At 56.0% G+C, this 26,980-nt stretch overlaps 1 protein-coding gene across 6 annotated transcripts; it reads left to right on the forward strand.

The window, feature by feature from the left end:
- The first annotated feature begins 378 nt into the window (after positions 1-378).
- ZBTB7A (zinc finger and BTB domain containing 7A) lies at positions 379-26,317 on the forward strand. 6 transcript variants are annotated; one of them, XM_074808399.1, is made up of 3 exons: positions 379-534; positions 15,324-16,528; positions 21,237-26,317. In XM_074808399.1, exons 2-3 carry the CDS (start codon positions 15,339-15,341, stop codon positions 21,688-21,690), a joined length of 1,644 nt encoding a protein of 547 aa, XP_074664500.1. In that variant the 5' UTR covers positions 379-534; positions 15,324-15,338; the 3' UTR covers positions 21,691-26,317. The 6 variants fall into 6 exon arrangements, with proteins under 6 accessions (XP_074664500.1, XP_074664502.1, XP_074664503.1 ...); XM_074808401.1 differs by lacking the exon at positions 379-534 and adding an exon at positions 1,845-2,011; XM_074808402.1 differs by lacking the exon at positions 379-534 and adding an exon at positions 2,113-2,521.
- Positions 26,318-26,980: the final 663 nt, after the last annotated feature.

Genomic DNA, 26,980 nt, shown 5'->3' on the forward strand with positions numbered 1-26,980 from the left:
CTTATGGAATGACACGGGGGGGGTGTGGGGGCGCGGGAGGTGCCCTGGGGGGTGACACTGGGGTGGGGGCGGGGGGGTGCGGGGACGTGATCCGGGGGTGGGGGGGTGGTGTTGACACGGAGGGGCCTGGGGCGCTGACACGGGTGGCGGGGGCGCGAGGAGCGGCCCACGCAGCGCGGGGCGGGGGGTTGTGGGGGCTCTTAAAGGGGCCCCCGCCCTCCAGCCCCCACCTCCCCCCCCCCTTCCCTCCGCGCGGAGCCGGGCGCTGCGGGGGGGCGCCCCCCCCCGGCTGGGAGGCTGCGCCCCGAGGCGGCGGGCGCGGGGGGGGCGGCGGGCGGGCGGGGGGGGGGCGGCGCGCGGCCCCTTTAAGAGCGGGGCGGCCCCGGCCGGAGCAGGAAGGAGCCGCATACGGGCCTCGGCGAGCAGCTCCCGCGGGGCGGCCAGAGCCTGCTCCGCCCGCCCGCCCGCTCGGCCCGGCCCGGCTCGGCACGGCGCGGCCCGCTCCGCTCGCTCGGACCGCTCGGCCCCCGCCCGGTACGGGGAGGTGGGGGGGAGACGCGGCGGGGGGGGGATACACGCGGGGACGCGACGGGCGGGGGTCGGGCCCGGGGTGGGGGGGGGGAATGGAGGCCTGACCCCCCCCCCCCCCCCCCTTCTCCAGGGGCAGCGCTGGGGGTGGAGAGGGGGGTCGGGGGGGTCTGCGCGTCGGGGGGGGCAGGGCCGTGCCGGGGCAGCTGCCCCCCCCCCCCCCCGCCCCCCCCGCCCCCCCCCGCCTGCATACGTTGTACTTGGCCGGGCCGTGCTGGGGGGGTCGCGGAGGGGGGGAAGGGCCCTGCGGGGCGTTGGGGGGGGGTGCGGGGGGGGTGGGGGGGTGCGGCGCGGGGGCTCCTGGGAGTTGTAGTCCCGCGTCCGCGCCGCCCCGCAGGTGCGAGGGGGCGCGCGGACTACGTTTCCCGGTGTGCCCCGCGCTCGCGGCGAGTGGGAGGCGTGTTGATGGGCAGCGGGCGGGGCCAATCGGGGCGCGCCCTCCGCCCCGCGCGCCCGCCCGCCCGCCCGGCCGGCCCAATGGCGGGCGGCGCGCGGGGTGCGGGGTGGCCGAGGACAGGCGCGGCGGGGCCTGCGCTGCCTCCCCGGGCGGGCCCGCGCCCCCCGGCCCCCCGGCCCCGGCCCGCCTCGCCCTGCCCTGCCCTGCCCGAGGGGAGCCCGGGCGGCGGCCGCGGGGCTGGGACCTCTCCTCGGCGCCCCCCGCCCCCTCCCCCGCCCGGCCTCCATTGGCGGCGGCCCGCCCGGGGGAAGGGGTGGGGTCGTGGCGCCCGGCCAAGGCTCCCTGTGGGCCCCGCCGCCAGCGGGCCGCGGGGAGGGGGGGGGGGGGGGAGCCGGGGGGCGGCCCGGCCCGACCCGACCCGGGGAGGCGGGGGGGGGGTGGTGGCCGGGTGGCTGCTGGGTGGGGTCCCCCGGGGCGTGCGTCCTGCCAGCCCGGCCGCGGCTGGGCCGACCCGTGCGGGGGCGCCGGGCCGGGCCGCTCCCGCCCTCCCTCCCCCGCCGGGGCTCCCCCCCGTCCTGTCCCCGAGCACCCCAAGGTCGTCACCGCGGGGAGCCGGCCTGGGGGAGGCCGGCCCGGCCAGCCGGCTGGCCCTGACTTCGCTCTGTGGGGTTTATTTTTTTTAATTTTTTTTTTTTTTTTTCCCACCCCTTCCTTATCTCCCCCCGACCGGCTCCGCACCCACCCCCGTGCGCAGAGGGGGGAGAGGGAGGTCGGGCAGCCGGCGGCGGTTCGCGGTGATAATCCCCCCCCCCCCCCCCCCCTCCCCGCCACTCGGTGGTTGGGGCCCTGAAAGCCGTCGGCTGGGCCCTGCGTAGAGGGCAGCCCTGGAAGAGCCGCGCAGGATAAGCCTCTCTCCCCGCCGCTGGACCTGCGCAGCAGCGAGGGCCGGCGAGTTGCTGCCGAGGTTGACATGAGGGGCAGCATCCCTCGCTCGGAGCGCAGGGGAGGCCTCACTGCTCGGCCAAGGTTGTGACGCTTCCTTGTCTTCACCGTCCCCCATCTCAAGGCTCTTTAGTTTGAGGCAGCGGGTTGGGAATCGAGCTGGTGCTTCAGGTACCCAAAGCCCCCCGAGGTAGAGCTAAGGCAGCTTCCCCAGGAGCGCTGCGTTCGCGAGGTGGATGCCAGGAGACAAAGTCAGGGGCAGATGGCTGCGGTGACCGTGCTCTGAAAGTGGAGGCGAGCTGGTTGCTGCCCGGGGAAAGGGCTTCGTTCCTTGCGTTGTTTCGGTAGCGTGGGAAAAACCCTCGGACCCGCGTGTGGAGCGGGACTGCTGGCACCTGGGGCTTCCTCTTAGCAGAACTTTTAAATCCCGGCGTTCGTATGTTGAAAGCAACAGTTCCTGTCCTGCACCCGCAACCGACGTGACCGCTCGTGCCTCGTCTGGCTCTCCCGTGTTCTCAGCTCCTGGAGACCCTCTGACTTGCAGGGCAGCAGGAGGCTGGGCAGCAAAAGTTTCTCGCAGCTTAAGGACTCTTGGTAAGAGTTTGCTGCTGGTCCGAGTTCAAGATTAGCCATGTTCCCCGTGCTCCTAATTGTCTTGGCTATTGAAACCATAACTTATTATATAAGTACTTTATAGACATGGGTAGAGAAGGTCTCTGCCTGGAAGAATTTACAACCTAATGAGGGTTGAAGTTGTGTGCAGCATAGCAGCGGAGCTAAAAGGTCATCCCGTCGTTTTAAAAAGTGTTGTGTTTTTTGTTTGGTTTTTTTTTTTTAAGGAACTGCTTTATTTCTGAATGTTTCTGCTGGTCCTGGTTGGAAATTGCAGTATATGGGCACTTCTGGAGGCTGATCAGGAAGAGACGGGCTAGCTTAATTCTAATGGTTTGGTGGAGATGATGTATTTAAACAACTTTAAAAAAAGAAAAAAAAAGAGACAGAGGGAAACTGAGCAGTTTATTAGAGAGGAGCCATTCTTGTTTAATATTCATTCTGGCCCCTGTTTAGGCTTGTTCTAGTGAAAGAGGGAGTGAAGAGGCGCAACCCAAACATGGGTGAGATGGTGGGATTTTTCCACCAAGCCTTAATTGCGTTACTAACTCGGGGAGGGTTTTGCAAGGCATGAGCTCTTAATAAATTTGGTGGTGAATGGAAGTAGTTCGTCATTTTCTGCTGATCTGCAACTCTTCTTAGTCCTTTTTTATTATTATTTATTTATTTCTTGCTCATCTGTGCACCTTGTTGCATTGTGGTAGTGGGTCCGATGATGATCTTTAGCCGTGTCACGGGCTTAATAAGGAGCTCTGCTTTGTAGAGGTGCTGGGCCAGCCGCGGCTGGGTGGAATTAATTTGGCACGGTGAATGCGGTGGGTTCGCTTTGTGTTTTGTGACTTTTAAAGCAGAATTGAAAATTACAGTTGTTTTCCCGGCGTGAGAATCTGGATGTCGGCGTGAGACGCAAATCAGGGAAGAAATTTATGCTTATATCAAGGCGCTGCGATGGTTTGGTTGCGCTGCCTGTCTTACTCGAGACCTCATTTGGCGGATAAAGTGCTGCCTGAGTGCTGGGTTTTAACTCTGCAGAATTGAGTTCCCTGCAGGTGTCCGACCTAAAAATTGGGGGGGGCCTGTGAAATTCCTGGTCTGCATTTGAGATGGAGCCTAAATGCTTGAGAACTGTGGTTTAATCTTGATTAAAACTGACACTTGAGGGTTTTTTCCCAGTCTCAGGATGCTGCGTTTATTGAAAGAGAAGACTTCTGTGGCAAACAATTAGAATCCTACTCGTTATCTTGCATAGTCAAAGCAATAAACAGTTGCTCTTAACTATGCTCTCAACCAGCCTTAACCTCAAATTTGAAGAGACTGGTTTTAATCTGTAATTAAAAGCCTTTTGACGAGCAAAAGTCAGGGAAAGGGAGAAAGACAGTCAGTCTCTAGGATGAAGAGAAGCGTTTGTACCCGATCCCTTGACCCTTTTAATCCAAACTGGTGCGCGTTTGTGTTCGGTGCTGCCTCCCGATCGCTGTGAGCCGGGGTAGCGGTGTGTCCCTCCCGATACCTGGAGCATCCCGCTGGTTCCGGAGGAGCTCCGGGAGGACATCAGAGTGGGAGTAAACGAGGTCAGACAAGCGTCGGGATCCTCTGCGAGTATCCAGGGACAATTGTTTCTCGCCCAGCTCCCTGGCCGTATCGTCTTCCCTCCGTGCATAGTTTCAGTTTCCCTGCCTCCCCGGTGTCATTGCTGGCTCCTGTAGCAGAGTCCGGACGTGACTTCCACGGCGCAAAGGAAGCAAAAGTCGTTCTGTGCCTCGAATTGCGGTGGGGCTCCTTCCCCCGCAGAGACCCGGCCGTCTGAGGGACTTGTAAATCTCCCTGCAAGATCTCAGGCAGCAGCCCCGGGCTGCAGGTGGAAAGAAACTATAGGGATCGGCGGCGTCTCTTAATGTGACAAGGTGCGAGAAACTGGAAACTGGTGCGAGCTGCCCCGTGGCTGCAGGTGGGAGCCAAGGCCACGTCGGTGAGATGAGCCGCAGATCCCCTGGCAATCAGCAGCTTTCCGACGCCGCCGTTGCTTCGCTGACCCCTTAAAAAATGCGTACAGCCGGACTGTCAGGAGCACAGTCTCCCTGACGACAGCCTTGCTGTCTCAAACACTCCTCGCCGATCCCTTCGAAGCCGTGCACGGATCCGTGCGCCCTCCCGGGGTGCAGGGGCCCGGGCAGAAACGCACGGAGCTGGCGCTTGCTGGGTGGTTTCTTTGCCTGCGAAGGGTTAGCACCTTTGTGACCGTTTTCCTTCTGCTTTCCACCCCTTCGCTTCCGTAATGCCCATCTGAAACTGCGTGAGATCCCCTCCCTGCTGCGGGAAGGACTGCTGCCCTGCTTTTTTTTCACAGCAGAGGATGCTCCCAAGCATCCCAGCGCTGTGTTTTAACTCCCTCTTGCCTGCTGTTAAACTGCAGTTGTGCACCTTATTTCCTTCCTGGTTCGTGCACCTACTTATTTCCCACCGGCAAACTGGAAACCAGTGAGTAGATTTTTTTTTTTTTTTTTTTTTTTTTGTTTGCTTGAGTGCCTACCCAACACAAAGCTGGGCAAGCGTCGAAGGTAGGCTTGTAGCTACAGGTTGCTGCTCTCTAGTTACTCGGAGCCTCTTGCCCCAACAGGCAGAGTACATGCGGTACCGGTTCAGCGTTCCCTCCCTTCATCCCCGCGCTGCCCCGTCGTGCGCCGAGGAGGGAAGGAAAAGTGCTTCATGGCAGGACAGCGTTGCCGGGGATGAAGCGCGTGGCATGCTCGCTCTCGGGATTCGCTTTTGCACGTCGCGTGGAGTCGAGAACGGCGAGACGAGCTGTCTGTTTATCCACAAACTAGGAATTACATAAGGGACGGCCCTGCCCGGTATGCTCTGCTTTGTCAGTAAACTCCAATCTTATTCTTTTTTCCTTTTTTTTTTTTCCTTTTTCTGGTGTGGAAAAGACATCGGTCTTCGAGGTGCCATTTGAGGCAAATAGATTAATGCTAGACCTCTGACGTCGAAGGCTGAAGGCAGGGGGAGCGGGGCAGGAAACGTCAGGCTTGTCGGAGGGGGAGGACGCGGAGGCTGCGAAGGGGAACCTGTGACATGGCTGCAGGGTGGGAGAGGGACGGGTTGGTTCTGAGGCTCAGGGGGAGCTGGGCTGGAGAGCCAGGCGTGCCGGGAGCAGGTCAGGAAGCGGACGGGCGCTGGGGGGGGCTGCGGGAATGGGGAGATTTGAGCAGTTCTTACGGTTCTCTCGGTTTAGCAGGCAGAGAGAAACTGCCACAGGGGAGGGGAAACGTGGTGCGAAAGGGGCAGATGCTGTCGGCCTCTCTCGGGGACTTGGGGGGATTTTGGCCTGAGTGGGGAGTGCAGGATTTGGCCTCTTCCTGGTCTGTGGTCACGCTTGGTCTCTGAAAGGGAGGAGGGTATAAAAATACGACCCACAGAAGTTCTCGTTTTTATCCAGCCTCGAGCAGCTGGGACGTGCCGGTGGCCCCGCAACCCCCCCTCGGCCCTCGTGCTTTGCCGAGCAGCGGGCTAACGCTGGCGGCGGCTTCATTTCTTCATGACAAATCTTCAGTTGCTCCCTTTGGCGAAGGGACCAAGTGTTACCTTTTTGAAATACTGGCAGCTTATTTTGGTGTGGATCTCAGGACTTTCGGGTTGAAAGAGAAACCTTTCCCTTCCCTACATACTAGTGCTTCTAGGCAGGGGCTGGTCCTTTAACCAGGGTTGAAACACACCAGATTTCATGTTTTGTGTTGTGTTTTTTTTTTTTTTTCCCCTTTGTCTGTGACTCCTGAGGCTTTCTAAAGTGTTAAGGAGAACTAGGGGCTGAATAGCAAGCGCTTGGTATTCTGCAGGATCTCCCGAAAACCCCGCTGTGGTTTTGCAGGGAGCTGCTCCGTTGCTGTACGGCAACAGCGGAGCTATGTGGGAGAAAACCCGTCGGAGGGCTGCGGCAAGAGGCGTGTGGGCACACTTGGGCTTGGCTTTTGAAGAGTCTGTTTCAGCAGCAAAACAAGCAGCTCCCATTAACGCAAGGGTGGCCGGCCTTCCCGGCCCCGTAAACCACGCTTGGACATTTCCAGCAGGCTGAGGGCTGCGTGCGTGGGCTGCAGGGCTCAGCTGAGGAGAGGAGGAAGGCCTGGGAGCAATTTGTATGCAGCCTTGCTGGAGTGAAGGTGGGTTTGCAGCAGGCTCTGAGGGTCGTTGGGCAGCTTCTCGGTGGATGGTGGCTCATTTCTTCTCAGCGTGGAGGAATTCGTGTTGCCCAGAGATAGTCCCAGCACAAAGACCTCGTGTGATGGACTCAGGGTCGTCATGTTGAGAAGTAGAGCAATGGTGCCGGTGGTGGGGGGCTTCTGGCACAAAAGTAAACCCCTGCACGCACCGAAGTTCAAGGGACACACGCTGGCCTTGGGTCTGTGACTACACGGGTTTGAACCAAGGCGCGTTCCTGCTGGCTTAAATACGGTCTTCTGATGACAAAGGAGAAAATTGGCAAGGAGGTCTGGGTGGAGTAACCAGTTCAAGCTAACCTTGCAACATAAGAGAAGTTTTAGTACGTCCCGGAGGTTGCTGTCAGCGGTGAAAAGGACCACGTGTTGATCGGCGCGGGGCGGTTGTGGAGGGGTGGCAGGTTGGGGAGGCCCTGCGCCGTGCTGTGCCCCGGACGCCTCTTTCGGTTGTGCCGTAACAGGTCGCTTCGCCGCGTGACGTGGCAGGCGGGAGCAGACCGCTGCATCTGTCGAGGTCTAAGTTAACTTCTGGTTTTTGCCAGTAGTCAATGCTGCAGCGGAAACCGAACTTCCCCTGCGCTGTGCGAGGCTGTGCTGTGCCCTGGAAGGAAATCCCTTCCCATTTACAGACATCGGGAGGGATCTGCAGCGTCACAGAGCGTGACGTTTGGTCATCCCTCGTCTGTTTTCTTAATTGTGGAAGTTAACTACCAGCATCTTTAGAGATAGAGCCATGCTGTGTCTCTTCTCTGGGCGGGGAATGCCGGTAGGTTTACGAGAAAGCCACAGGCCTTGTCCTGGGAGATGCAGAGTGCGTCCCCCCTCCCCAGGCACTCGGGACTGTCGGGAGTGGGCCCTGTGCACTGCTGCAGGTGACTTTCCCTTTGCTGATTTGGGTTTAATTCTCCTGGTCAGCAGCAGTAACGCTCTCAGTGTTGCGGTTGTGCTTCGAGGTCAGTTTGGATCGAAATACGGAGCCTAAATGTGGGAGGCAGGGACAGAAACAGGGATGGGATTGCTCAGTTGGTTGCTCAGACCCTGGGTTTGGTGTTAAAGCTGGTAGTCGTGAGCCCTTTCCTCAGCGGCACTTGTCCTTTCGCTGTCATACAACTAGAAGAAAGCTGCATCTGACATGTTCTTTCTTTTCTGGACCAACACTTAAATTCAAGCAGTTTTGGAAAATGAAGAGCAACGAGACCTTCTCTTCCTGGTGTGCTCCCTAACAGCGTCCCTAATGATTTCCTCTAGCGTGATGAGGAATCCCAGACCTCTAGCATCTCATTAACAGCACCACCGAGACCAGCTCCACCCAGGTAGTCGTTACCTCCCTGCTCCGTCGTGGTCGCACCATCTCTGCTGCTGCTTGCTTTGCAGCGCTGCCCGAGGAGTTTGGGAACCTGGTTCCAGTGGCTCTTGCTCTGGTTCTGGCTTGGCACGAGCGGTCACTGTTACACCATCGAGGTGTCTTGGTGAAGTTCTTCGTTTCTTCCCACTGCTGACACAGTGGTAAGGGCTGGGAGGGAGGCAGTTTTGAATACGGAAAAGATTAGAAATGGGTTGAGGTGTAAAATTGCTCTCTTGGGGATACCTTCAATCAGCTGCCACAGTTTGCCTGAGGTAGCGGGGAGGTTGCTGAATTAACCCCAAAACCTGTCTGGCCGGGAGCTGCTAGGCGATGTGTCACCTTGAGGAGAGGCTTGGTGGTCGTCCCTTCGTAGCCCGGTTCCGTATCCAAGCTGAAACGCTGGTGTAACGTGGGCTTGGGACTTCTTCATCCGAATTCTTCAATGCAGCTCTTCCAGCCCAATATAGATTCTCTGCCAAATATATCAGACCTACGCAGGCTCCTCTGAATGAGCACAGGATGCAGCCGTTCCTGAGCGAGGAAATGGCTGGCTGGCGTCTGGGGGAGGGCTGTCCTTGCTCCACCGGCTCTGCAGATCTGCCCCTTTTGGCCAGCCCCAGGAGAGGAGAGCACCACGGCAAAGCCAACGCTTGGCACCGCTCCTACCTCTGAGGTGCTCTGCTGTGGGAGGGGATTATTTTATTTTTTTTTTTTAATATTACTTGTGGTCATTAAAGTTCCCATGATGCTCGTTGAGGGTCCGAGGGGCGTTCAATTCCAGCGCTCGGTCTAAACTTCAATGGGAGCAATTACCAGATATTCTTCCTACCAGAGTTCCCTTGGCAGCGGTAGCAGGATGTGGGATTCTCCTTTCCTGTCTGAACTTCTTTGCTGCTAAATCGTTGTGCGTCCTGCCCCAGAGATTGTTGTTTGTGTGGTGTATTAGGTGTTTCTTCCCTGTCGATATAGGGCTCCTAAAGTGCTTTGGCTCTTCTAAGATGAGGGATGTGGTGTTGATCCGTGCTGAAGGATCGGCGGTTGATGTATCTGAAGGTTTTGGGGTAGATTTTCTTTTACCTTGGGCAGCTGCTTGGTATGAAACAGTCCTAGAACGAGGGTTGACTTTGCTGGAGCTTCCTACGCTGCCCAGGCATATATTTCTAGACAGTAGGGAGAGGCAAACCTCCCTGGCAGGTCAGACCTGGCAGCAGCAGGGAAAGCTCCAGCTGTTTTGCTTACCTGATAGTGGTGCGAGTTCATCGAGTTGGACTGAAACGAAGAGTGGTTGCTGTAACTGAGGAGCTCGGGCTACCTTGTCGGATATTGTCGCAGCATCTCGGTTGTTTTTCCACTTCACGTTAAATTTGAGACATTGAAGTGGGATGCTCGGAAAGTTCTGATCTTTGGAAGGATCAGAACAAAACAACCACCCCGCTTTGAGGAGCCGCGGAGCGGTAGTTTGGTCTGGTTGTCTGATCAGGAGCCCAGTGCCTGTTTGGGAGCCGACTGAATCCTCATGATGTGGTCAGTCTTGTTTCTTAGATGAGCCTTCATGTTGTGAATCCAGCGATTAGCGCTGCGGTAACAGAGACCCTGCGTTGAGAGCTGGGCTGCTGGGGGAATAAGATGCTTCCCAGAGTCAGTGCCTTCAGACGGGGGTTTGCAGGGGGCTGGAGGGGATGCCCGTTTGCAGAAAACAGAGCCATATTGTCCACAGAGAGGCCACAGATATTTCCAGGATGCTTGTTGTGCTCTGATCTCTTCACTTCAATAGCTGCGTGATCTTGGTCATGCCATATGTGTCCTCTGGTGTTTTACCCCAGATGCGATGTCCAGACAAGATACAAGAAAGCCTCAATTCCCTCTTTTTGCCATTGATGGCTCAAGTACCTGCTAAACACAAAAGATTTCTTCCTATTGCGCTATTAGAAACTCAGATTTATTAAAAAAGAAAGTCATCACGCTTTTATTTTATCTTAATCTTTTCATACAATGCAGTTTGCTTCTGTTGATGTGCAGGGTCTTCCTCTCAGGAACATGCATCTGTTTTGCAGGTCCACATAATTCGGATAGTTTGGCACTAAACTGCCGACAGCGCATTCCTTTTAGAGAGCAGTTGAATTTTAATAGCACCATAGAGTGGTTGAAATAGTGACTTCTCCCAAGCAGGCAGAACACCCTCCTTCATTTCCTCCTGCCTACCATCTTCCCACCTTTCTGGCTTTCTGCTGCTGCGTGCTAGGTGTGTTTCCTGAGGCCTCTGCATAGTTTAGGGTGGATCCTGGGCAGAGGGAGACCTGCTTGGGCTTGTCCTTGGGATGTTGCAGAGCCTGGTGTCAGCAGAGATGATGGCTCATGCTCCAAATGGCCAGAGAGCTGGGTTTTATCTCAAGGGATCCAAGCTTGCAGATGTGTCCATGCAGCTGAAAGATGGAAGGGGAGAACTGGGATGATCGCTCCCTAAATATAAAGTGGAGAGACAAGGACTTGCATTGTGTGACCTATAATTGGGGTGAGCTATTCATAGGGAAAAAATGCCCATTTCTCCAGTCGGTGGTGAGTGAGGGCTAAGGATAATGTTTGGGCCTTGGGCAGCAAACCACTGACTTCTTTATTTTTTTTTTTTTTTTATATAGCAACATTATTTTAATAATTCTTTTTTAGCGCAGCGCTGCTGCAAAGCCTGCCCTGACACTGTCATCTGTGCATTTCCTCTAAGAAATTTGGCATAGAGACTTCTCATCTTCATTCCTCGGGTACCTTGAGCTGCCAAATAACCACATGCCGTAGCCCAAAACGCAGTTATTCCCAGGAAACCTTGCACGGTGGATTGTAGCAGTGCCCTGAGGCCATTTCGCCTCGTGCTGGGTGGAAAAGGCGACGATCATTTTCCCTTTCTGCCCTGAGCAGGTGCGTAGCGCTGCTCAAGCTTCTCGGCTGCGCTGCTGGAGTGGGTGGCACCTCTGCAGGAGAGGAGAGCCCTGCCTTTGTAAGGCGATTTGGGATCTTTTCCGGATGAAGAGCACGTTGAAAACATTCACTGTTACCCGGCTAACCAGCTGTGACTTAGCTCTTACACCCGATACCTGCATATTTCAGAGCCCTCGTAAGCTGCTCAGGTTCCTCTGTTCACCCAGCGAAATTTTAAAGAAATGCAAAGAAGCAAAAGAAAAAAACAAAACAAAACAACCCCACTGAGGTTATGTGGAAAACTAATAATTAAGCAGTGTGTTGTCAGCACTTTTGGTTGTGATCCCATCTTAATGTGGTCGTCTCATTTGAATGTAAATGTCAAATTCCAGAACTCCTGTAGGAAAGCGATTGGGTGACATCCCGCTGGACTCGAGGTGAGTAAAGTGCAAGCTCAGGGGTTTCAGTTAACGCTCTGTTCTGCTCTTTTGCAGTTCGTCTGGTAGGTCTGAAAGGAGTTGATAACTTGAGCTTAAGAAAATAACCTTTTAGTGTTGAGGAGCAGCATCAAACTACAGTTGGCCTCGGTGCGAAACCAGTCGAATGTGGAGCAGCCGAGATTGCCGCGAGCAGCATCTCGGGGAGGCGGAGGGCTGCCCTCCCTCACGCACTGCTCGCACAAAAAAATTACATTTTTTTTTCCTGCCTGGAATTGGGCTACATTTGTTTCGGGCTGACCTGGGGAACTGGGGATAGCCAAAGCCCAGTTGCGTTGGTATTTTGGAAACAGAGCGGGCTCAGCACTGATGAAAGCAGAATTAGCTGAGTAGTTAGGGGTGCGCGTCGTGTTACGCCAGGTTTGTAAATAAATCCGAGAGCTCTGGTATTGTTGTAAACTCTCTCTTTCAAACAGACCGTATTTTAAGTTGATGGTGCCCCCTCAGCTGCTGCGAGTTGTATGTGAGGGTGATTTCCGAACTTCTCAAACGCAGCTACTTTGGGGTGAAATGTGGCATCTTTGCAACCCTGCAGAGACGCGCAGTCTGGGACGAGAAGTGTGTAATGCCTTTTTGGCGGTCGGGGGGTGTAGAGAGAGAAAAGAGCTGCCTGGGAAATTTAGGTCAGTAGTTGACGCTCCCCCTTGGTGGCCCATTCAGACCTTATTCTTGCCAAGGAGGGGACTAGCTGGCGGTCGTGCCAGCAGCTTTTGTCACGCGTCACCTGGCCGTCGGGACCTTTCCAAGCGGATTTCACCCAGCTCGTCGATATGGCGTCGTGCCCTGTGCCTGCTCCTGGTGGGATTTTTTTTTTTTTTTTTTTTTTTTAACCTGTGAAGGTGAAAGGCTCCATCTCTTGTTACTAATCCCTGGAGCCACTCAACCCTGTGCAGGCTTCAATACTCTGGCTGTTTGGCCCCCTGAAAAGGGAACAAGGTTTGATTTTTAAGGGCTGGGCAGCAGCGCTCGGGGAAGGAGCCTGGTGGTCTCTGGCCGTGGCCCTTTCTGGGGGGCTCGGAGCAGCCCCTTGCCCCCTCGACGTTCTCTGCCACCGCAGATGAGGGACACAAAGGGCGTGTTGTGCTAGGAGAATGAGTTGCGAAGTTGTACAACTTTCCATGCCAGCCCTCGGCAGTCTCATGACCCTGCAGCCGTTCCCACACTGTCCGGCTGATTGTCCCGGCCCCCTGGCCGGGGGGGGTGACCTTGCCTGCACGGCCTGACTTGCTCCCCCAGGCCCCCTCGGTCCCTGGAGTCGGGCACCGCAGCCGACAAAGCCCGGTTGTGTGGGTGATGAAGCTTGGCTGCCCAGAAGACTATTGCCTGAAGCTTCAAAATGCTTCACGCAGCTCAAATTCTCTTTTTGGGGGGGGGGGGGGGGGAAGCTTTGTAAAGCATCTAATCTAGAGGGGAAGGTGGGGGGGAGGACACGCTTCACTGTCATTTGCAGGGCCAGGAGGCCAGGGGGTGGGCAGGGGTATCAGACTTGCTTTTCTGGGGAGCGGGGTGCCGTGGTGGCTCAGGTCGGGGGGTTCAGGGAGCTCTGGGGCTGCCCTGGTGGGAACGTGGCCAGTGATGCTGGGGCAGCAGAGGCCTCTCCAGTTGTAGCCCAGCCACTCGGGAGGCGGGGGGCCGGGGGGTGGTCCCCGGGACCCTCTGTGGATGCAGAGATGTGGTGACCTTGCCCAAGGTCACACCTGGAGCTGGTGCCTGAGTTCAGAGCGGTGCTGCCTTCCCTGGTCCACGAGCTGCTCTCAGCCATCAAACAGCCTTTTCCTCCCGAGCGAGGACCCCTTATTTTCAAAAAAACCTGTGAAATAACACTTTGAGTTCAACTCCTGCTGCTGCAGGAGCCCAGGAGGGGCTCTGGAGTTGGTGCCCTTGCTCTGGGTGTCTTGGGAAGCCGCCTTGCTTCAGTGCTTGGTCTTGGTACCAGGCCTTGGCACTGACAGCCCTGCACATCCAACCCGGCTCTTCTGGTTCTTCCCTCCCACCCTGACCCCCCCACCACGTTGGCGTGATGAGCTTAATGCTGGTTTATGTATTACAGTTGTTTAATATGGAGGGGTTTGCTTCAGGTTGGTGTTTCACGGACTCAGAACCCCCTTCTGCATTTTCTTTGTGTAAAACAAGAAGGTGGAGAAATTCCTTTTTTTTTTTTTTTTTTTTTTTCCTCCCCCCGCCTTGGATTAATGAAGCTTTTTAAGAATAAGAAAATAAGAAGAACTACTGAGAAATCTGCTAGCAAGCCTGGAATGGGGGTGGGTGGGTGTGTGTGTCGGGAAACGAGCGTTGTTTTGCAACCTGGTTGCTAGCTCCCTGCGCTATAACGCGGGGCTGGGAGTTGCTTCCTGTATAATTACTTCTGTTCTGGATGTGCTCCTGACTCATCCATCCCCCCCGTCACGTGGGGCAGGTCACTTCCTGCTGGGCCTCAGTTTCCCCATCTGTAAACTGGGGACTTTAATACTTAGGCCTGTGCCAAGGTGTTCTGTGAACCAAATTATTTGTGTGTGGATACACTGCGAGTTGCGTTAGCCCCTGAGGGTTCAGCGTTTGGGGCAGGGAGGGGGAAATATATTGATTTATAGGCAGAGAGCATCTCTGTGGCAAGGAGTAGAGGGGTTTGGTGCTTGAGACAGAGAGACGGACACATTATTCCAGATTTTGGGGATCAGAAGGCTGGACCTGGGAGAATTAAGGGGCTTGTTGAGGGGGGGCAGCGCGGGGGAGCTGGGCAGGTTTCACTCTTGCCTGCGTTTGGCCCCGGTGCCCCTCTCCCGGCGAAGGGAGATCCCTTTCGAGCGGAGCTGCTCAGTTCGCTCTGGCTCTTTCAGCCTTTGAAGAGAGGATGTATTTAAAGTCAAGTGGATCCGCTTCTGCCGTGCTAGCGCATCAGGAGTGACTTATTTATTTATCTTTTCCCAAACAAACCCTTGGCATTGGAAAGAACTGCTGCTTCTGCTGAAGCCTTTCCGAGACGCGGGGGGGCTGGTGCCAGGTCTGCTGCTGACGCTTTGTGATCCAGTCTCCTTTCCCCTCCGGCTGCCGCAGAGGCTCCTGTTCCTGGGGAAGGTGCAGTGGGTGCCTTGGGCTTAAGCATTTAAGCTCGGCTCTTTGTAAAACCCAAGCTGGGGTGGATGGGGCTCCCCTGTTCCTGCGCAGCAGTGCCCTCGAGCGCTAAGCTTGTTGTGCCCTTTCAAAGGGTGCTCGCTGCCAGCACCCTGCCTGTATCTCTCTGGGGACGAGCAGTGGGAACCGTTTTTCCAGTGATTCCGTGGTTGTATCGGGAGTTCAGCTGGGCAGAGCGAGGCTGAATGAGCAGGGGACCTTTCCAGTAGAAGTGGTGGGATTTGGAAATAGTCCCAGAAGCGGACTGGGGTCCACTGGCGAGGCTCAGGCCGCGGTAGCCCAACGCCAGGCACGCCTGCCAGCTCAGTCCAGATGCTGTCTGGTTGTATTAACCCTGGTCCTTGCCAAGGCTTGCTAGCTCTGGCCTGGATCCGTGCTAATTCAGCTGTTCTTCCCAACTGGAGCTTGAGAGCACCTGGGCTGCGTTCCTCCTCCCCGGAGTGGAGGTAAGCACGGGTCCGTCCTCGCCTGCTGACGGAGGCGTGTCTCGGAGGCCAGGCAGGACGGCGGGCTCGCCGGTGATGTGGAGAGGTGCGGAGGGCACACACGCCCATAGCTAGTGCTCGCCGCAGAGCACGCTGGCATCGGCGGACAGGTACCTGCTCGGCGTTGGGAGTTTGCCCGTGTGATGCCTCCGAGCAGCCAAAGCCCCTGTGACTCATTGCGCTTTCCTTCTTCTCTCGTAGCCTTTTGCATCGAAGATGGCGGGTGGCGTGGACGGCCCCATAGGGATCCCGTTCCCCGATCACAGCAGCGACATCCTCAGCAGTCTGAATGAGCAGAGAAACAACGGGCTGTTGTGCGACGTGGTCATCTTGGTGGAAGGCCAGGAGTTCCCCACCCACCGCTCCGTCCTGGCGGCCTGCAGCCAGTACTTCAAGAAGCTCTTCACCTCAGGGTTAGTGGTGGACCAGCAAAACGTGTATGAGATAGACTTTGTGAGTGCGGACGCCTTGTCGGCTCTGCTGGAGTTCGCTTACACCGCGACCCTTACTGTCAGCACTTCAAATGTCAACGACATCCTCAATGCCGCCACACTGCTGGAGATCCCGGCGGTAAGGGATGTTTGCACGGATCTCCTGGACAGGAAGATTCTGGCCAAAAATGACCAGATGGATACAGTAGATCAAATTGATCAAAGGAACCATCTCAGAGCAAAAGAGTACCTGGAGTTCTTCCAGAGCAACCCCGTCAATGGCCACCAAGGCAGCTTTCCGTGGACCAACCCAGAGTTGAGAGACCTTCAGAGACTGAACTTCCGAGGCCAAGAGGAGGAGGAGGAGCCGGACTGCAATGGCATGGACTTCTACTCGCAAGCCCCCCTAAACGAAAGACCAAAGGCGAATGACTGTGATCCTGACAGCAACCCAGCCATGTGGCTGGACAGAGAGGAGGAGGAGGTGGCTCCTGGCTCCTTGTTTTCACCTTCTCAGAACGGACATTACAGCAGCCGTGGCCTGCCCACACCGGGAGAAGAGGAGGGGACCCTGGGGGGGCCTCTGGACCAGCAGGAAGCCGGCGACTCCCCCAGCTTTGTTCCTGCTGGAGCGGAGACGGAGGATGATGCGAGGGAGGTGGATGGCTTGGCTGCCAGCGCCCTGCTGCAGCAAATGATGAATTCCGTGGGGAGACAGCAGCTCGGGGAGGACGACCGAAAGGATGACGATGGGGTCATGGATTATTACTTGAAATATTTCGGCAGTTCGAACGAGGGCGACGTCTATCCGTCCTGGTCCCAGAAGGTGGAGAAGAAGATCAGGGCAAAAGCATTCCAAAAGTGCCCCATCTGCGAGAAGGTGATCCAGGGGGCTGGCAAGCTGCCGCGCCACATCCGCACCCACACCGGGGAGAAGCCCTACGAGTGCAACATCTGCAAAGTCCGCTTCACCAGGTAAGGAGCGGGCGGACGCTGGAGGAGAGGGGACTGTCACAGAAAACGGCTCTTGGCTTTTCCTGGGGGCCATTGCGGGGCTGGGCATGTGCAATTTTATCTTGCCTGCTCGACTAATTTCCATCTTAACAGGCGAGTTGGATACGAAGGCCAGAATTTTCCAGAGAGACGAGCAATTTGGGTGTCTGACTCTTGAGATATCTCCAGGGGCCTGTCTTGATATCCAGTGCCACACCATCCCAGTGTCCTGAATTGCTGAGCTCTGCTGGAAACCTGGCCAGACCCAGGCTTTTGCGGAGGCCAAATAACGTGGTTGATGAAACGGAGCTGCAGCCCTTGGTATTTCCATCGTGGCCGAGGAGCCTGGGGTTGAGGCGAGAGTTGAAGAGTCATTTAGAAATGGCTCCATGGGGTGACTGAAGCGCCGGTGGCTGGTAGTTGGGTTGGGAAGAGGCTGAACCCCCCATCGCTCCTGTCTCTTCTTGGTGAACCATGGCGATGGCCGCCCCCAACAACACAAACCCCGGTGCCTCGGTTCAGCTCCCCGGGGGCGTTCGCCTCGGCGCTGTTTCTAATCAGGGTTGCTCTGCTCCTTCCCTCCGCCGCGGGAACGCTGAAGAAAGGGGATATTGTTTGGATTCCTCCGGTTCACTCGAGTCCACGCGTCGCAGCGCCGCCTCCTCTCTCTGGTCTCTGTGGCTGGGATGGCCGAGCCGGGGCGGGGGGTCTCACCCCGGTTCCCCCAGTCCCAGCCGGGGGACTGCGTGGGCTGCCGGGCTGCGTGAGCCGCGCTGCCTGCCCTGCCTGCTCTCTGCCTGCTGAAGTATTCCTGGCTTTGCCAGTGCTTCGCTGCCAGGGCTGGCCCTTCCCAAGAGCTTCTTCCTTAGGGGGGTCCATGGGGCTGCTCCCCACCGTGGGCAGCCAGTGGCCGTGGCAGGTGGCTCCGGCATGAAGCCAATGGAGCTGGGACGTGGGCAGGAGGCCGTGTCCTGCCCCACGACGCTGCCAGCCCCCTCCCCGTGGCCGTGGCCGCACCCAGCCCCACGTTGGATCGCTGAGGAATGCAGATAATGGCGGGGGCAGGATGCCAGCCCGCTGCCGCTCCCCCAGCACCCGGCCCAGCGCGGCTGGGCCCTGCCACGCGGCACCTCCCAGCCCCGTGCCGGATCTGCCCCGCGTGTGCCGGGGCCCTGGGTGCTGCGCACGCGCCCCTGCGCAGAATCCGGCCGCCGCACCCGAACGGTCCAAGGTCCTGGCGTGGCTGGGAGCCGGAGGACACGGAAACGCCGCGGGGTCCCTGGCAGCCGTTGGGACTGGGGGTGGCGGCGAGAGGGGGAGATGAGGGGAGGCGCGGGGCTTTTTGGGGGAGCAGGAGGTCGGTGGGGTAGTGCTACCTCGGTGCTTTTCAATCTCCCCTTCCTCCTGTGGGTTTCGGATGGGGACCTGCTCCCTGCAGGCTCCCAGGAGGGGCTGGCACTGCCGAGAGCAGGGTGGAAACTCTCCCAGCCCCTATAAACGAGGCCCTTTCATAATATACTAGGGCTGTGCTATTTTCCAGCCAAAATACATCCCCCTGCTTCTTCCCGCAGCCGGTGTTTGGGCACGGAGGAGCCCGGATGGGCACGGAGAGCCACGCTCGGCCTGGCTGTGCCCCACGGTGTGTCTCACCCCACAGCAGCCGCCGAGCTCGACTCAGGCATTTGCACAGGTTGTGGAAAATCTTCTGTGAGGCTTCTGCTCAAAATCACAGCTGATTCCCAGCTCCCTCTGCCCGTGGCTGGGCTCCCCGGGGGTGCACCAGCCTCATCCCCCCACCGCAGCCTCCCCTGGGGTACGGCAGGGTGTGATGAGCTCAAGCTGCTGGCCCAGGTCTCGTCTGCTCTGGGTTGGTTTCAGCGATGGTGTCAATGAGTTGCTTTTTACTGCTTCTCCCCCAGCACCTGGGCTGTGCTTGAAGCCTTATCTCAGAGCTCCCGATGTAAAAATGGGTGCAAACCTGACCAAGCAAGCACTCCTTCATCCTTATTTTTCCCCCAATTTTATTGTTCTTTATTGCATTCCTTCACCGTGCGCTCCTTCCCCATCCCGATCCCGTCGGGTGACAGTGCATTTCTTGTAAACGAATCTCCCTGTGCCGTTAAAAACGCTGCATATGGCAGTGGGCTGGGGAAGCCTGGGCACAGGGAGCCTCCTTAGAGAGAAACAGTCCCTGCTCCTGAAGGAGCTTTTGGGGTGAAGGCAGGAGGACGAGGCAGGGCTGTTTTGCACGGGGTGTTTCCCTGCCACCCCCTCGCCGGGTGGGGACCTGAGCCCGTCGGTTAACGCTGGTTTTTGCTCACTTGTGCTTCCTGGTTCCTCCGCGTTCGCAGGGGGAGGAGCGGCGATGACGCTCTAATAATCTTCTGAAAGAAAGGCAGAGTGATTTTATAAAGATCATAAATATTTATCAAATTATAAAAATTTATTTTTATAACTGTTTTGATGTGCTGCTGCCTACCACGTTGCTCTAAGCAAGACCCACCTTCCCCGCCCCTTTGGGAGCTGCACGAAAACCAGAGGTGGACACGTCCTTGGTGTTTTGATCCTTCCCTGAAGGTTTAGGACTTCCTGGGGCCTCACGCTGCCAGAATTTTCCCTCGCTGAGGTGGGGCACGCGGGGCTGGGCCCTGCCTTTTCCCTAAGGGAGAGCAGAGAGGGATGGGGCCAGATCCCCTCGGGAAGAGGCGAGTGGTTATCTCGCCCTCCGCCCGGGCAGGGATGTTGCTCCTCGCTGCCGCTGCTGCTGCCTCGCCACGCGCTTCGTGCCTGATATTTTTTTTTTCCTTCAGGAAGAAGCGAGATGCTGCAGCTCACGTGGCCTTGTTGGCCCCTGGCCCGGCTGCTGCAACTGCCCTCCCCTGGCTCCGGGGAGCTGCGGCTGCGCAGGCCCTGCCAGGAGCCAGCCGGCCCTGTACTGGGTGGTGCTCAGCCCCATACCGATGCTCAGACCCATACTGGGCAATGCTCGGCCCTGTACTGATGCTCAGCCCCATACTGGGTGATGCTCAGCCCTGTACCAGGCAGTGCTCAGCCCCATACCGATGCTCAGACCCATACTGGGCAATGCTCGGCCCCATACTGGTGCTCAGACCCTTACTGGGTGATGCTCAGATCCATACTGGGCAATGCTCAGCCCCATGCTAGGCAATGCTCATCCATACTGGGTGATGCTCAGCCCTGTGCTGGAGCTCAGACCCTTACTGGGTGATGCTCAGCCCTGTACTGGGTGATGCTCAGCCCCGTACTGGTGCTCAGATCCTTACTGGGTGATGCTCAGCCCCTTACCAGGCAGTGCTTGGCCCCATACTGATGCCCAGCCCCAAACTGAGTGATACTCAGCCCCGTGGTGATGCTCAACCGTGTACTGAGTGATGCTCAGCCCCGTGGTGATGCCCAGCCCCGTACTGGGCAGTGTTTGGTCCCGTACCGATGCTCAGCCCCATACTGGTACTCAGTCCCTTACTGGGTGATGCTCAGCCCCGTACCGGGGCTTGGCCCTGTACTGATGCCCAGCCCCATACTGGGTGATGCCCAGCCCCGTACTGGTGCTCAGATCCTTACTGGATGATGCCCAGCCCCGTACTGGGCAGTGTTTGGTCCCGTACCGATGCTCAGATCCTTACTGGATGATGTTCAGCCCCATACTGGTACTCAGTCCCTTACTGGGTGATGCCCAGCCCTGTGATGATGCTCAGCCTCTGCTGCCTGATGATCAGCCCCATACTGGTGCTCAGATCCTTACTGGGTGATGCTCAGCCCCATACTGGGCAATGCTCAGCCCCGTACTGGTGCTCAGATCCTTACTGGGTGATGCCCAGCCCCATACTGGGCAGTGTTTGGCCCCGTACCGATGCCCAGTCCCATACTGGGTGATGCCCAGCCCTGTACTGGTGCTCAGATCCTTACTGGATGATGCCCAGCCCCGTACTGGGCAGTGTTTGGCCCTGTACCGATGCCCAGCCCCATACTGGGTGATGCTCAGCCCCGTACTGGTGCTCAGATCATTACTGGATGATGCCCAGCCCCGTACTGATGCCCAGTCCCATACTGGGCGATTCCCAGCCCTGTACTGGTGCTCAGATCCTTACTGGATGATGCCCAGCCCCATACTGGGCATTGTTTGGTCCTGTACCGATGCTCAGATCCTTACTGGATGATGCTCAGGCCCATACTGGTACTCAGTCACTTACTGGGTGATGCCCAGCCCTATGATGATGCTCAGCCCCTGCTGGCTGATGCTCAGCCCCGTACTGGTGCTCAGATCCTTACTGGGTGATGCCCAGCCCTGTGGTGATGCCCAGCCCCATACTGGGCGATGTTCAGCCCCGTACTGGTGCTCAGATCCTTACTGGATGATGCCCAGCCTCGTACTGGGCAGTGTTTGGCCCCGTACCGATGCCCAGCCCCATACTGGGTGATGCCCAGCCCCGTACTGGGCAGTGTTTGGCCCTGTACCGATGCCCAGCCCCATACTGGGTGATGCCCAGCCCCGTACTGGGCAGTGTTTGGCCCCGTACCGATGCCCAGTCCCATACTGGGCGATGCCCAGCCCCGTACCGACGCTCAGCCCCGTACTGGGTGATGCCCAGCCCCTCACCGGGCGCCATGCCGAAGGCAGACCCCGAGGCTGACCTGTCCTCCCCCTCCCTGTCCTTTCTCTCCCCCGCAGGCAGGACAAGCTGAAGGTTCACATGCGGAAACACACGGGGGAGAAGCCGTACTTGTGCCAGCAATGCGGCGCCGCTTTCGCTCACAACTACGACTTGAAGAACCACATGCGCGTCCACACCGGCCTGCGGCCCTACCAGTGCGACAGCTGCTGCAAGACTTTCGTCCGCTCCGACCACTTGCACAGGCACCTTAAAAAAGATGGATGCAACGGGATTCCATCCAGGAGGGGCCGTAGACCCCGGGTGAGAGATGCCGGGGGGCTGCCTACCACCCCTACGGGGAACCCCGAAGATGGAAGTTTTCAAGCCGGTGGGGAGAGTCAAGAATCAGAGGACACCCTGCAGAGGAACGGCCAGGAGCAGAAGCACTTTGAGGATAATTCAAATAATGAAGCATCAGGATTGAATGTAGCAGGAGGGTCGTCTGAGGGTAACACGCAAGGACTCTCCTAAACCAAAAAAACAAAGTGTCACAAAATCTAGTTAGTACTTTTCCTCCGATTTTTCTCTTTAAAGATGTTTCTCTCCCTTTTTTTAAGAAAAAACAGAAAAAAATATATATATATATTATGTTTCCAATCTTCCCATCGTAAGCAGGGCTCCCCCGAGGATCCCTCAGTAGCCAAGGACCTTTTCTTGGAAAGGCAGATGCTAAGAAGCACGGGGCGGGGATGGAAAGTGGCTCTGTCACATGGAAAAGAGCTTCCATGTAAATCCAAAGCTTTATTTTGTGTCCAAACACACGTTAAAAAAAACAAAAAACAAAAAACAAACCTATTTCAGAGAGAGATCTATTTAAGAAAAAAAAAAAAAAGCAAAAATAGAAAAAAAAAAGTGGTAGGAGTGGAAGGGCTCTTTCAGGGCGGGCGGTACACGGTGCCTCGGAGGGCCGGGGGGAGCGGGGCCAGCCTTCCCCCCCCCTCCGCTTTTTGGGGAGTTCAAGCTCCAGCGGCGTGAGCTGCTCGGTGGCTGCTGCGTCCCGGGGTGGAGACGGCTCCTGCCAGGAGCTCGGGGCCAGTTTTTAGGGGTGAGGCGGGTGGGTCCTTCCCACCAGCCCCGGTGTGAAGCCGAATTGGCCAGAGAGGGGAGCCCAGGGCAGCGGCTCGGTGTAGAAAATCGCCTAAAATTGCCTAAAATTGCTTGATTGTGTGAGTGGACAACCAGGATTCTGCAGGGTTGCTGTCGGCAGCGGGTGTTGGACACACACCTGGGGCTGGGGACACCCGGGGCTGGGGACACCGGCTCAGCCCGGGGGACGCCGGGGGCGTCCGTCCCCGCGTCCGTCCCCGCGTCCGTCCCCACCCCGGGGTGCCCGGCTGGTCCCGGGACCCGGCACATCACGGATCCCACCGGCCCCTTCCCAGCACCCGCTGCCCCGGCACCGTTTGGGCTGGGAGCGGGGGGGACGGGACAGGGGACACAAACTCCCCCCCCCCTGCCCCCGGCCCCTCTCCCCAGGATATTTTAGGCACTGGGTCAGCGCAGCAGTGTTCCCACACGCCCCGAAAGCACCTAAAAATGGCAAATTCCTTTTAAAAAAGGTTATTTGAGGTCTCCCGTAAAGGGGCAGGAGGCCTTTGGGCGGGGGGGGAGGTGAGCTGCGGCGGCCCCAGCTCCCCCAGCCCCCATTCCCAAAATATATATATATATATATAGATGCTATATGGCTCTAGAGGCGGGTATATAACCCTCGGGTTAGCAGAGGACGATAAGAAAAGGCACCTTTCAGCTGGTCACCTGTTTTCTAAATGCACATTTTTAAATGAAAAAGAGATTTTAAGCCCTTTTATTTTGAAAGCACTTTTTAGATTCTCTTCCTTTTTTTTTTTTTCTTTTGGTTTTTTTTTTTTTTTTTTTTTTCCTTTTGGTGTTTTGTTTTTACTTTCAAAGCAAGAGCAGGTTTGGCCGAATGTATTTTGGAGAGGGAGTGAGAGGGGGAGTGTGTGCTGGGGGGGAGGGCTGAGTGGTGGGGGTGGGGGAGAGATGGATGTTTATTTAATGCAGAAAAAGCAATAAAAAATAAAAAAAAAAACATGATAAAAATAAAAAAAAAAAACAAACAAAGAAGTCTTAGCACTTTGCGATGGAACGGGTACTTTGAGATCACTTTATCTTAATTTAAAAAGCAAAAGCAAAACATGTTTACAAGTCAAAACCAACTTCTACGGAAAAAAAATATTATTAAAAAAAAAAAAATCCTAAATTTATTTTTGTAAGAAAAATGTGTATATATATATATATATTTAAAAAAAAAAAAAAAAACCATAGGCAGAATCCAAGTTATATTTCATGGAGTAATAAAAGCCGCAAGGTGTCCGATGGGAGGAACGATGCTAATTAGGTTCTGTGACATGCCCTGACACCAGACCCTCCGAAGTCGTTGCACTTCGTGAATAAAAAGAAAAAAAAAAAAAAAAAAACAAAAAAAACCACGGAAGCTTGAATTTTAGGCAGGAATCATGGGGTTTTGTTTTGGTTTTGTGTATTGTTCATTTCTCCCCACACCCTTTATTTTTTTTTTTTTTTTTTAATTTTATTTCTTCAATGTTTTCTAGCCAGTGCTAGTCCAGACGTCTCTCCCATCTCCCCCCCCTGGAATGGGGGGGCCGTGATGCTCCCCATGGGCTTTGCATCCCTCCCGGTCCCCCCCCAAGCGGGTAAATTTGGATCCGGGCATCGAATTCTCCCGGGAAGGTGCCGGCGGGAGCCGGATCCAGGCTCTGGGGTGGGGGGGGGCTGCAGCAGATAAACCCCCCCCCCACGCTAATGCCCCAGCCGAGCTGAACCTCTGCTTAGCACTGGCTAATTCTGGCATATGCAAAAAAAACAAAAAAAACAAAAAAACAAAAAAATATCAAGCGTGGATTTGTAAATAGACACTTACTTGAGGTTCTTTATTGTAATCAGAGTTGTGGTATCTCTTTTCTAGTTTGTGTTAATTTTTCTTCCCGGTTTTTCTGCCCCCCCACCAGCTCCTCGCTGCTGCTTTTCTGTGTCCCGTCCCCCCCCACCACCACCTCGCCCCCAGCCCTGAAAGAGCCTTGGAGAGTTTAGGGGGGGCTCTGGGCAAAGGGCCCTGTGGGAATAAACCCTGCGGCTTCCTCCGATAGCAGGGGGACAAAAAAAGAGAGGGGGGGGGGAGTGAAAAAGAGAGAAAAAGGGGAAAAAAGAGAAAAAAAAAAAGAAGGGGAAGGGGGGAAAAAAGGGGGGGGAAGAAAAAAGGAGAAAAAAAAAGAAAAAAAAAGCTAAAATGGCACAAAAAGTAAGAGGAGAGAGAATTAGTCTCAGGATTCCCGCGGCAAGAGCGTCCCCACGCCTGCGACGTCCCCACCAGCCACCCCGGCCAGGCCCCCCCCTGCCCCTGTCCCTCGCTGGCAACACTTTAGCACAAATTTAAGTTTGCACTAAAAAAAAAAAAAAAAAAAAAAAAGGCAAAAAAAAAAAAAAAAGGCAAAAAAACCCCCCCAGTTTGTCCCCATCCCCATCACCTGCCTTAACCCCCAGCCCCGCAGCAGCGACGAGGCCCCCGCGCAGCCGCTCCCCCCACGTCCTGTAGCTCGGCATTGAGATTTTATTTTTTTTTTTTTTTGGTTGTCGTTATTGTCATTATTGTGTTGGTGTTTTGTTTTTGTTTTTTTTTTTTAAAAAGAAAAATTCAGGTTGTGATAAAGTGTTGCCAAAGATACTGCTGAGTTACGCCGGGTCGGGAAAGGAAAAAAAAAAAAAAATTAAATAATAATAACCGGGCAAAACCCAAAGGGGAGGATCAAACTGAAAAAGGAAAAATTAAGGGTTTTGGTACAAAAGAGGAAAAAACACCCCCCCCCGAGTGTAAGGGCAGTGGGGGGAGCTGGTGTGGGGCTCAGTCTGGGGTTGGGGGGCTCAGCCCTGGGGGTCCCAGCCCAGGACACCGGGCAGGACTGGGGGGGTGTGTGTGTCCCCCCCCCGGTGACGAGGGTGCTTGGGGTCACTCCCTGCTAGTTTGGGGTCTGAGGGGTGGCAAAAGGTGGGGGGCGGGGTGGGGGGGGGCTGCAGGGTTTCACCTCCTCCCGGGGCTTGGGGGGGGGGGCGGCGGGGGGGGGCATCTCCTTCCTTCCCCCGCGCTGCTTGTAAAGATGCTGCATCCAGCCCTTCCGGGGCTTGTGCCCCCCACCCCAGAAATGGGGGTGTCCTGTCCCCCCCCCCCGCCCTGGGCAGGGGCGGGGGGGGCTCGTTCTTCCGCAGGAAAAGGGCTTATTTCTTCTCCCCCCTCCCCGCCCCCTTCAGCACCCACCGGTTAGTGCCCACCCCCCCCTTCTGCCCCCCCCTTTGGGGCGAGAGTCCCGCTGGCAGCTGGGACAACCCCAGCCCCAACCTCCCCCTGCCGAGGCCTGATTCGACTATTTAAAAAGAAAATAAAAAAAAATATATATATATAGCTATATATCGTATCTATTTATATTTTCGATTTATTAAGAAAAGTTTTATTTAAATAAAGAGGAACACTTTTTAAAAAGAGTAAATCACCACAGCGTCACAGGACGGAGCTTTCTTAGGGGAGGGAGCCGGGGGGGGCCCTACTGAGTAGCAAAATGCTGCGTTTAAAGTTGTGTTTTTCTAAAAATTATATATATATATATATATATACACACACACACCGAGAGCTTAAACTTCTCCCGGGGCAGGGGGGGTCACGCGTGAGCCCGAGCTCTGCCCGGGAACCCAGCGAGGATGCTCGAGATGGGGCCACTTCTTTTTTTTTTTTTTTTCTTCTTTTTTTTTCCTTTTTTTTTTTTTTTTTTTTTCTGCGTCTTTATATATAATCTATTAAAGAGATTCTCTATCTAAAGCACTCGCAAGGTTTCAGCGGTTTTTATGTGTAAACTACTTTTGTGGTATATCTGGGTAAAGGAGCGAGGCGAGGAAAAAAAAAAAAAAAAGCACAGAAAAGACATTCCATAGATTGTAACTTTGATAGTTCTTTATAAAGTGTGGGAGACGAGGAAAAAAAAAAAAAGAAAAAAAATTAAAATAATAAAAATTGCACTTTGGGGGGGGGCTTTAAAAAAAAAAAAAGAAAATAAACTATATATTAAAAATACACATGCAGCCGTTTGGTCTTCTTGGGAGGTGGAAAAGCTTATCGAGGGCGACAGCCCTGCGGGGGGCGGGGGGTGTCCCCTCTATTTTGGGGCTGGTTTATGATGTTTTTTTTCTTGGGTTTTTGTTTTTCATTTTTTTGGTGGTTTGGGGATGCGGCGGGGGTTCCCCGGCTGGGGGGGGGCTGCGCTGGAAGGGGTGGGTTGGGGGGGGCTTAACCCTGATTTGGGGGTGTCCAGGGCTGCAGGGAGGTGGTTGGGGGTGTGGGGTGCCAGTCCCAGCCTGTCGCTGTGCCTCGGTTTCCCCAAACGGAGCAACCCCCCCCCCCCCCAGCAAAATAATGGCGAAGGGTGGGGGTCCCACCACCACACCCAGTCTGCCCAGTCCCCCCAGTCCCCCCATGGCCGGATCCAGCCCTGTGGGGGCAGCTCGGCCCCGTTAAGCCACTTGCGGGGGGCTGAAGCGCGAGGGGGGGGCGAGGGGGGGGGGGGCGCGGGGCCCTAATCCCGTTTGGGCTCAGATTAGGGCCGGGGCAAACGCCGGCACCCAGATGGCGGCGGTTTAAGGAGCCGTCAGGGATGGGGTTTGGGGTGTTCACCCCCCCCCAGACCCCCCGCGAGGCCGGGACCAGCTGCAAACAGGGAAACTGAGGCGGGGTGGGGGG

The sequence above is a fragment of the Strix aluco genome, chromosome 29 (assembly GCF_031877795.1).
Source record: "Strix aluco isolate bStrAlu1 chromosome 29, bStrAlu1.hap1, whole genome shotgun sequence".
NCBI lineage: Eukaryota > Metazoa > Chordata > Aves > Strigiformes > Strigidae > Strix > Strix aluco.

Excerpts from the sequence above, each read along its gene's own strand:
- ZBTB7A (XM_074808399.1), top strand. The coding sequence starts at position 15,339 with ATGGCGGGTGGCGTGGACGGCCCCATAGGGATCCCGTTCCCCGATCAC. Across the intron at positions 16,529-21,236 it reads TGCAAAGTCCGCTTCACCAG|GCAGGACAAGCTGAAGGTTC; the intron begins GTAAGGAGCGGG and ends TCTCCCCCGCAG.